Below are 10660 nucleotides of genomic sequence, written 5' to 3'. Positions count from 1 at the left end.
CTCAGTCCCACCGTCCATGTCACTGGTAAAGGTGTTGAACAGCACCGGTCCCAATACAGACCCCTAAGGGATGCCGCTCGTCACTGGTCTCCACTCAGACATCAAGGTGTTGACCACAACTCTCCATCCAGCCAGTTCTTTATCCACCAAGCGGTCCATCGGTCCATCCATCAAATCTATGCCTCTTCAGTTTAGAGACAAGGGTGTCGTATAGGATGGTGTTTAAGGCTTTGCACAGGTTCAGGTAGATGACTTTCCTGGTGACCTGCGATTCTTCTCCAGGCTCTCTGCATCTGTTGGCAGCACTGGTGGTTTTGTCCCATTCCCCCTTCAAACCTAATTTAAAGCCCTCTTGATGAGCCCTGCCAATCGTGGGGTCAAAGATGTAGATGACCTTGTTTGATCATGGTGAAATAAAAAGCTTCAAAATATTTGAAAGATTAGGAATGCAAAATGAGCTGTCTGTTTATTTTAATAGATGCAAAATATCCATATTGTCTGTATCAAAGGATAAAATAGGATCACTTCTTTCAAGTCTTCATGGCTTTATTCTAGTGGCTAATAACTGAGTATGCCATTAACAGTTTGAAATCTAATGTTTAGACTGAACATACCTTAAAACTTAGAAAAAATTAAACTTTAGATACCTCTGATTATGCATATATTTTTGTTATAATAAAAAGGCTTATGGTTGTCGTGTATTTGCATGTACATACCAGTCTCATGCAAAGTTTTATAATCAGTCTTTTAAGAATTTGTGTGTTTACCAGTATTCTCTGTAAAGATAACCCAGTATTTTATTTTTTGTCAGGTCGATGAAGTCTTTGTTTCAATGTGCTGTTCTTACTACAATTCAATATCTTAGCTTCCACTAGGAATTGTGGTGTTGAAGGGTTTTTTTTCCTTGGTAGCTTCTCAATTCCTTAGCCCCATCTCTCTCTCTCCTTTTTTTTTTTTTTTAAGAGAAAGGCATGAGTGTTTTCCTAGTTCTGTAACATTTAATTTCCCTTTCTTGAATGCTTTAAATGGGAGATTTTTTTAGTTTCAATTGTTTGAGTTTGCTTAAACTGGGTAAAAAGTCTTAATGTTGGACTTCCTATTTGTTGTAGACATCCTGATTGCTTATTCATGCAAACAATATCTTTTTGCATACTGTGACACTCAGGTGGTTGATAGCCATCAGGTAAGCATTCTTTCTGTATGTTTCTTTGACGCATTTGTATGTTGATACTGATCATTAATAGCAGAGGAAAAGATCTCGGAATTTTTTTTAAGTCATTATTACATTAAAACCAGAGTAGGATATATGGTTTTTTAAGTCATTGTCCCGCCAAATCAAAGCCCCAAGCAACTTTCAGTGCAGCTGCACTGTTGGCAGAAAAAGGGGTTTGTTTCAGTTGCTGTTCTGGCAGCTATTCCTGTGTGTCACAGCAGTAAAATAGATGTAGATCTAATTCTGACCTGGACCAGAGGGAGTGAATGCTTGTGCAGCCCCACAGCTGTATCCACATTAAAGGACAGATCTGCTGACTGACAGACGGCAGCAGCCTTCTGAGCTGCTTTTTTGTCCTTACTCCCTCAGATGCATGGGACAACCCGTAGGGCAAGAGCACCACCTGGGTCCCTTCTGTAGAGATCTCACCTCTCTGAATGCAGGAGGAAAATCTCTCTATCCTTAGTAGTATTCCCAGCTAGAAAGCTTTTATGTCTTTTTGCAATTAAAATCTGAGAAAGAAATGCTTCTTCCTACAAATGCTGTTGAGGAGTCTGCTGTGATAAAACTGACCCTAGGGCCATATAACAGGGTGCCAAACTGTACCCTCCAGCTTCATCACTGTTAAGAAGAGCTGTGACTGTGTCTGTGGGTTTTTGTTTTGTTTTGTTTTCCTTCTCTTCCTGTCTGTCTTGGCCAGAGGCCGCCTGAGAAATACATTGCTGTTGCTTTATTGAACTCTAAGGTGTTCTTGTTTTAGTTAGTCTTATATGATGGGTAATAGAGGTAATCTGCATATCTACCTGTGTTGGGTGTGTATTACTTAAAAAAAAAAGAAAAAGGGCAGGGGCATGACTCAGCCTAGTCTCCTGATGCGTTATAAAGGCATTTTCTTGACCTGGTTTACATTTCTGCTCTGTGTTTTGTTATATTTAATTGGTTTTGTCTTAAGCTTAAAATAACATAAAAATAACCTTTTTTTCTAAAATAGTAGATCTAGCAGATGTTGCAAGGGAACGATTTTCTCTGTAAACAAAAGACCCAGATGATTTTGTAGATTAAGATTCAAGGAGGTTTACATACTCTTATTTTTCCTTCTCTCCTCCTTCATTTCTGTGTATAAATAATAAAAGAGAGGAAGGGCACAGGCATAAGAAGAGGAGAAAAGAGAATTTGCAGAGTAGGTAAGAGATACTTTGTTCTCAGTGGTTGCCTTGTTCTGTGTAATTTAGTCATGGCTACATCTTTCAATGGACACTGAAATAATGTATTTTAGACATAGAATAAGGCTTCAACATGATATTTTAATTTTTTTCCATGGAATAGTGACCATATTTGGATATTTGAGCTAAGGTGGAACCAGTCAAATGCTTCAGAAGCAGAATGAGTACCCAAGGCTGTCGTTGAGTTGCCTTGTCAGGTAAACCGTAAGAGATAAGCTAGTAGATCAAGGAGGACTGCAGTTTTTCTGAGGTGTTTTGGTTTAGCAGTAGGGACAGTCATCCTAAATGTACTCCCATTCCTCATTTGCAAGGAATTGAAGTGAATGGATAGTTCACTTTTCTTCCTTTGGGTTTCCTATTTTCTTCCACATTACCTATTTGCATGCTTGCCATCCAGTTCTACTCTGTTACGGGCTTTGTAACTAATAGCGATATTTCTTTATAGGAAAGTGAATGGGAACAGTTTCTTTTTCAGGGGTCTGTGTAGCATTTGAATGTTTCTAGAGGGATGTGTTTGGGTGAATTTTCCAGTCAGTGGAATATTCGATAAGAGCAATTATTGCTTATTAGACAACTGCTGAAAATCTAGGACTGTTTCTGTCAGTTTTACCAAGTATGTGAGCTCATCTTCTCTGGGGGATGTTGATGAAGATTTCCAATGTTTTTAATTTACCTTACTGTGCTTCCATTTGTTTTATTTTATTCATTTTTACAGCCTTCTAATGGTGTATTTTATGGATTTTGAATATTATTTATGGATATTGTTATGACACTAACCTAAGCTTCAAAGTGAAAAGTACTGTCACTTGACAACTTGATCCAACTTGACTTGAACAAAGCATTACTTGGGTACTGTCTTTTCACCGTGCTAAACTTTTATAGCTGTGTCTTATTTTGCTTGGCAAGCAATGGCCAACATTGAAATTTTCTTGCTTGCCCTTGTGGAGTACACTGTGAATTCAGAAGGTCCATAAATCCTTCAAGAAATATTTGTATTGATCATTAGCCTAAACTGCTTTAATTTAGATGAGCATTTATTTAAGGGTTTTGAGGAGCAACATTGCACACTACTGTCACCACTGATTTAATTCCACTTCACAGTGAAAGGTTCAGCCATGCATGGGTGTTTTTCATTGGTTGGTTAGTTTTTCCTGCACAAGATACTAGCTTTCCTATCAAATTCATTTGATGGACTAGCCCTACGAATTGGTGAGAAAAGTTTTAGCCAGGAGGCTGTTGTCTGCAGAGCCTTCTGTCTCCCTTTCTGTCATGACAGCCTTATGAGTAGTGAAAGAAGCAGGGGATTATGAAACTATCAAGGATAGTTTCATGACTAAAACATTTAGAAGCTACCCTAGAGTATGAATTATTTTCTTCGTATGTATAGTCCCTATGATGACAGATGGGCAATCTACCCATGCTTTGGAAAGGTCTTCATTTTACTAGCCAGCCTACATGTAACTTTGCCTACTTCTTTTTCAAGTAGGTTATTCAGTGCTGTAACAGAAATAAATGAGATGATTTGAACACCTGTAGTGTTGTGTAAAACTAGATACTTAAGATGAAAGGCTGATGGTTTTGAAATGTAGAGACTCTAGATTAAGATACTTTAGAGTTAAAAAGTGCTCTATACCATTCCCCATTTATACTAAAACCTTTATAGAGATTTAGTGGAGATTTCACTGTAAGTCTTAATCAATTTTTCATGTTGTGGTGATGAGTATGTCCGATAAAGTCAGTAGGAAGTTAATAACTCACAAAAGGTTTTCAGCAATGCACGATAATTAAGGTACAGGCTAATCCGTTGATAAGGAGAGGAGAAAAAATACACTGATTAATTGACTGTTCAGCTTTTAGTTTTAACCTGGATAGGTTAGAGGTCCTGGTTACAGTATTATGTGGTGATGTAGTTAAAGGTTATTTTCTAATGCATGTATGTAAGTAGGTTATGATTGCATGTGATAACACTGCTTGTGATACTGCTCAACTTCAGAGTGTTTGACAGAGTAGACAATACTACTGTGGTGTTTTCCACCTAAAACTTCCTCTATTTAAATTGATTATCTTTAAAGGTTACTTTTTAGTATCAATTATACTGGTAGAGTAATCTTCACTGGATTGGAACTATCTTCACTCTGCTCTTCTATAGCATACATTTCTCTATTTCAGTCAAAAATAGAACTGCTTGCTTCTTAATTACATTGGATAGGCAATAAGGCAGTCATGGTTGGTACTTTTCCTGTGGGTATTGTTTGCTGACAGCATTTCTTTGTGACTTGGGAGTAAACTTTAACTTCAAGTCTTCCCCAGTCTTTACTGGCTCCATTAGTGCTCTCTTAATTCTGATTTATCCCTTGTCATGGCTTACACCTCATGTTTTCCTTTCTTGATTCCTCATTCCAGATTTTGCCTAGCTCCAGCTCTGGTGTCTTGTACGCGTGTGGTGGTATTCCCTCCTTCTGGGTCTTCTACCCTCATGTTTGTTCTCTGCTAGTAACAGTGGATGAATTGAAAGTACTCAGGACAGATGCTCTGGTTTTCATTCTAACTGGCACCGTAACATCAAAACCGGGTAGATAAAGCAAATTGTGGAGCATGCTCTGTATAGACAGATGTTGAGAGAATTTGTCTGTGTACTTGTTAAAGGGATACACCTATGGAAAGTTTTCAAAAGCCTGTTGTTTGTCTGCATTTGGATAGATTTGCACAACAGCAGTAGCAAAAGGTACAAACTGATAGTAAGGTCTCTGTCACATTTCAATTACCAATTTGCATGCATGAAGCACTACGTACAATTTTTTCTAAAGGTAGTAACATAGAATATTTTTCCTCTAACCTTGTTTTGGAATTGTTTGAGTCATTTCTTCTGAAGCTTCCTCAAATATAGTAAGCAGTTGTATGAGAAGGTGAACTTCATTTTAGGAAATTTTTTAGCAGCTGGAAACGGGAACTTATAAGGACAAATCATGGGCAGCACATTATCATCAAGCTGTGTCTCCTCTTGATGCAGGGGTTTTTATTGCTATTTTAAGATCTTCTTAAATAAAATTTCTTATACTCTAATGGGATAACTGTATACTCTTAAAATTATACTATTTTCAGTCTTAATATGGAGGACTGCAGTGCTTAAAAGTCAGAATTTCAGGGATATATTACGTTTAGTTTAAACTTTAAACATAGCTTTTTGTTTCTCTTTAGGATCAGCATCTCAGTACTCCCTAATTGTTTAGTTGGAGGAAACAGTTGGCTGTTTTCAGTTGTAGGCAAATACCAAAATGTAGACTGTAGATTGCTCAAATGTGAGATTATTAAGGATTTTTGCTTACAATAATATGACTATTAGAACTGTTATCTGGGCAGTGTTTCTCTAGACATACTTGAAATTGGTTACACCCATCTTTTGGCTACATAATGCAGGACTTGAGTTCTTGGGACTGAATTATGTTTACAGGGATGATGCAGCCAATTTCCCTGCTGCTTCATCATTTCTGTGAAATTACTTATTACCCATGTGTTCATTCTTACACACTGGTTACTGCCTTAGGAAATTCATAGTCCTTCACCATAAAATGCTGTTTTTATTTCAGACAAGAAAATATCTTGCTGTTGCAATGTATGTCTCAGCAACTGACTTCCAGGTATCTAGAATGAAGTGGTGCTTTCAGTGATCAACTTAATGACGAAATGCTTACTGGTTTGTTTAAAGATTATGACACAATACTGCCATATTAGGAAAAACTGATGAAACAAGGTGTTTCAATAAAGCATGTAAAATTCATTTTTCTAGGGAAGAAATAATATTTTTGGTAAATAACTTCTCTAAGAAGTGTAATCTATGGTAAAGACAGGTCCATCTGGGACAGCATCCTGTTCCCCAAAACCAAAAACAAGCTAAGGAAGAGAACTTACAAACTAGGACAATACCAAGTGAAACTTCAATAGAGCATGGTCACAGCCTGTCAAAATACTCAGCTCATGCAGTTCCTGGGCTGCAAGTGGGGTCATTGCATTTAATAGGCAGAATACTTCTTTCTTCCATGAATGCTTATTGCTTTTTGAACCCAGTGTAACCTTTAGTATTCATAACATTTCACTGCAAGAATTATCATGGCCTAAATTTACACTGTGTAAAGAGCCACTTCTGATGATTTTTCACCTGTCATGTAGTAATTTAATTTGGTATTCCCTAGGCAGTGAACTATCTTCCGTCCTTGTGTTGTTCAGAATACTACAGCCAGGGTACTTAATACAGCAGTGTATTAAAAATATTGGTAGCTTTTTATGAAGTTCTTGGGACATAATGCAATTAATCATATATTGTCTATATAGTTAAGCGTGTGGTTTCCTATCAAATTTTTCATGCACTTTTTCATTCTGATATTAAGTATCTGTTGCTACTGTATCCTTTTTCCAGCCAGTTCTGCTATGTGGAATTTCAGCACAGCTTTGATCAAAGGCATTGGTTTATTCTAAAGAAGACTTTAAAATAAAATATGTATCTAGGCTGATGATTCGTCACAGTTGAGACAGCACTGTTTGAAAAGAACAACATTATTAAGTTGATAGAAATGGTGACGGGCTTTTAACTACAAATGTGCTCCCAAGCTGTGTGGCGATGATTGCTCTGTGTAATACATTTTTTAAAAATATTTCAGATAGCTTAATTTAATCTGTTTGTTGTCAGGCTTCATCATTTGGGGGAGGTTTGGAGTTTTTTCCTAGCTCAGTAGTTGCTGACCTACTTGTCTGTTTTCTAAATAAAAATAGATTTTCTCCTTTATTGACAGTCTACCTATGTAAACTGAAAGCCAGTATTTGAGCAAGAACTTGCTCAAATAGCTTATCCACTTGGAGGTTTTCGTGTGAATTTCCAATTAGAACAGGAAGGCCAAATGGTGTAAATGTTATTATGGTAAGCAGATGGGAGATTTAAAGGGCAGTAAAATATAAATGGAACGAGGAGCTTTGATACTGAACAGCATGTTTGCTGTAAAACATCCGTTTAATTTACTTGTTAAAAGCTGGAACATTAGGCTGGCCATTTTTGATACTTCTTTTGCTTTCTTAAAGTAAGTGGAAAAAATGTTGCTTGATTGTCCTAGTTTATCTTCTATTTTAAAACTAGGTTAAATTAAAAATACAAATGTTCATTTCCTTCAAAGGTGCTGAGTAAACTCTCATAATTATTAAAACACGTGTTTTAATGTCTTGAAATTTGATTTCAGCAAATTATTTTTGTAGCTGTAACTTGTAATCTTCGTATTTCCTATGAATAAAGTATAAAGCATAACGGAGATGCTGTATCACACACTGAGTTGGAGAACATTAACTGGCCATAATTTTCGTTTGAAGAATGTGTTGTGATACAGCTGTCGAAGGATAACCATATTGTAGATATCATATTGGCAATACATATTTTCTTTTTTATTGAGTAAATCTTTAAATCTTTCTAATTTCTTCCATTTCAATTGCTTTCTAGTTTTTAACTGCGTTGACAGCTCTGCTGGTTCATTTTAGCACCTGCCATGGTATGGCTTCAACTTACTGTTGTGTAAAAGTCTGTTTCATCATTTTCAGATGCAGTTTTGGCTTAACTCGACCCTCTGTATGTTTTTTTGATTAGCGGTGTCCCTCCTTGATTGCAGCTTGCTTGATGGGGCAGTGCTGGCATTGTCCTCTTACTCAGTGCTTACATCTTAGTCTTGGTTTTGAGAACACGGCTGCATTCTTGTTAATATGCAGATTATGCTCATCTGCTACAGGCTTACGTCTACTTGTAGTCCATTTGCTACCCTTGCATAATTTCACAAATGACATATAAAAGAGAAGAGAAACGCCAGCTATTTGGTACTGGGGGGAACGCAGACTGGTTGCTTTTTATTTTCTTTTAGCTTCTCTTTTAGCGAACACAGAGTGGTAACGAATGAATGATTGCTTTGGCTTGCTTTTTCTTCCAGGGAGTTTTGGAACACTTCTTAAAGGCTTTTCCAAGTATCAGCCATTGAATTACTCTGGAGAGTGCTTGTAATCATATTTTGTCCAGTGTCAAGTAGGCCATATTATGTGATGAAGTTCTCCATAAAATATTTTATCCAGTTTTAAAGTTTTGTTTTCTTTTGTATTTTATGACATTTTAAATAGCTGTGGGTTTTCTCTGTGGAAGTATGTAGCATGTCATCTTGTTTATTGGAAAATTAAGGAAAAGTTTTTTGTAAGAGAACTGTCATTTTTCTTATAAATAACTTCTAAAGGGTTCATTTTGCTCGGCTTTGTTTATAATTCTAAATGTACCATATTTAATTTCCAAGATAAAAGTTTTACTGAGAAAACTTAACATTAAATAAGCAAAACTTCCTTTAATTTAATCTTTCATTTGGTGCTGTACAGAGGACCTGAGCTTAAAACCAGACGAGGTAGTTCTTTTTTGCAGGAAAACATAATCACGCACATGCAAGTTACTTGCTATATTTTGTGAACACTTACCGCATTGTTTATTGATTCTGATAGTGAAGCATTAATCCCACAATTATCTTGATAGTAAGCGGTTTACTATCCAAAGCTTCCTGACAATTTGGCATATGATTTTGACATTAACTAGCTACTTGGTCATTTTGGAAGAGTTTACCTCTGGTCAAATTTGCCTACTTTCACGAAGCTGCTCAGACTATGTAAATCTTGAGCCTGTCACTTCCTGTGATTGCTGGATTCAGTGCATGCTATTGAGAACACTGTATTTTCAGAGGCTTTATGTATTCTGCTCACAGTGTTTGCTGAGCAGGAACTGTAGCTAAAAATAACTAAAATGAATTTCTCTGTGTTTCTTTCTCACTACAGGATGACGTAGCTTTGCCAAGGATTTATCAGCTAAGCAGAAAATGAGCTTAACATCCTGGTTTTTGGTGAGCAGTGGAGGCACCCGCCATAGGCTGCCACGAGAAATGATTTTTGTTGGAAGAGATGACTGTGAGCTGATGTTACAGGTAATTACATCAGCCTTCCATGTGCAGCTGCTCAAATCGTGAACTTAATGCACCAGTTTTATGTTCTTTTTGAAAATTACGTTCCCCAGCTGTTGGGGAGCAATTGTTTTCATTAATCTTTTGTGTTCATAGAAAAAATTAGTTTAAATGTATTGCTGTCAATCGTACAGTTACTGACAGAGTGCAGAGGTTCACATTTTCTTCGTATAAATCACATCTAGAACACAAGAGCAAAAGATGGAATGAATTTTCTAATATGATCAGGAAAGTAAGTAGACTGTGTGCTTCACGAAGTGTGATAATGCTAGGTGCACTGGATGCTTTTCAAAAGACCTTTATTTTTCCTGCAACTTGTAATCTAGTTTAGTCACATGATTTGATGTAACTCTATACCCATGTCCTGATCTTGTTGTGCAAAGGTAAATTAAATTAGTAGAGAAGAGTATTTCTCTATTTCAGAGGAAGTTGAATGACTCAGACTCAGTAATGGTTTCAGTGGAACTGTAAAAATACAATCAAAAGTTTGATACTTCAGTAGCTTCCTCAACTCTCAGGATCACTATGAGAAACTCTTAGAGGTGTGTAACTGTATTGTTATGTAGCCATATTGCATGCGCTTTGCCCTATCCAAGCTGTGGTGTTCAGAGCTACTTCGTTCTAGTAGTTAAGTATTTTTGACATGGTAAATGATAATATTTTGGAAGTTTCTTCTTGTCTTTGGTTACTGTAGAACTCTTAAGAGGATTGAACTTCAAAACTAATATTCTCAACCCTTCGTAATGTAAAGAAAGCATTTTCTTTTGGATATTTTGTTCCCAAGAGTTGCGTATGCAGCCATTAATGACCAAATTAGAATCTTACTTGCAAATGAAGTGCCTAGAAACCTATTTTTATGTGTATTACTCAGAATGTAATATGTCTAGTAAACTGCATTTAGCTCTCAGCCTCGGGAGGCATCCAAAGGTTTTATTAGTGATGGAAATACTTAGTCCTGTTAGAAAGTAGTTGAAAATACTCTTAATTCCTCTTTAAGGACAGGCAGTATGATCTCTCGGTGACTTAGGAAGGAAGTGTTAAGAACTGCAAACAAACCAACAAACAGACAAAAAGTCCCCAACACCCAAAGCAGACAAACAAAAACCCCCACCCTTTTGGTTCCTGCCCAGAAGATTATAATCAAAAATTGCTTTTATTTTGCCAGTAGCTTGTTGTAATGAGTTGTTGTCTCTGAATATGGAAGCCTT

At 36.7% G+C, this 10660-nt stretch overlaps 1 protein-coding gene across 1 annotated transcript in view; it reads left to right on the top strand.

Moving 5' to 3' along the window:
- Positions 1–9311: 9311 nt before the first annotated feature.
- Positions 9312–10660, top strand: part of CEP170 (centrosomal protein 170kDa) — a gene marked incomplete at its 3' end in the record, with an annotated part of 70968 nt that continues 69619 nt past the window's right edge. Inside the window, exon 1 of the mRNA XM_010148109.1 lies at positions 9312–9416. Within this exon, the coding sequence (XP_010146411.1) occupies positions 9312–9416 (105 nt within the window). The remainder of the gene's footprint in view (positions 9417–10660) is intronic.

This window comes from Eurypyga helias, unplaced genomic scaffold (genome assembly GCF_000690775.1).
Source record: "Eurypyga helias isolate BGI_N326 unplaced genomic scaffold, ASM69077v1 scaffold12043, whole genome shotgun sequence".
NCBI lineage: Eukaryota > Metazoa > Chordata > Aves > Eurypygiformes > Eurypygidae > Eurypyga > Eurypyga helias.
Note: the sequence above shows the minus strand (reverse complement) of the source record. Positions and strands in the feature narration are given on the sequence as shown.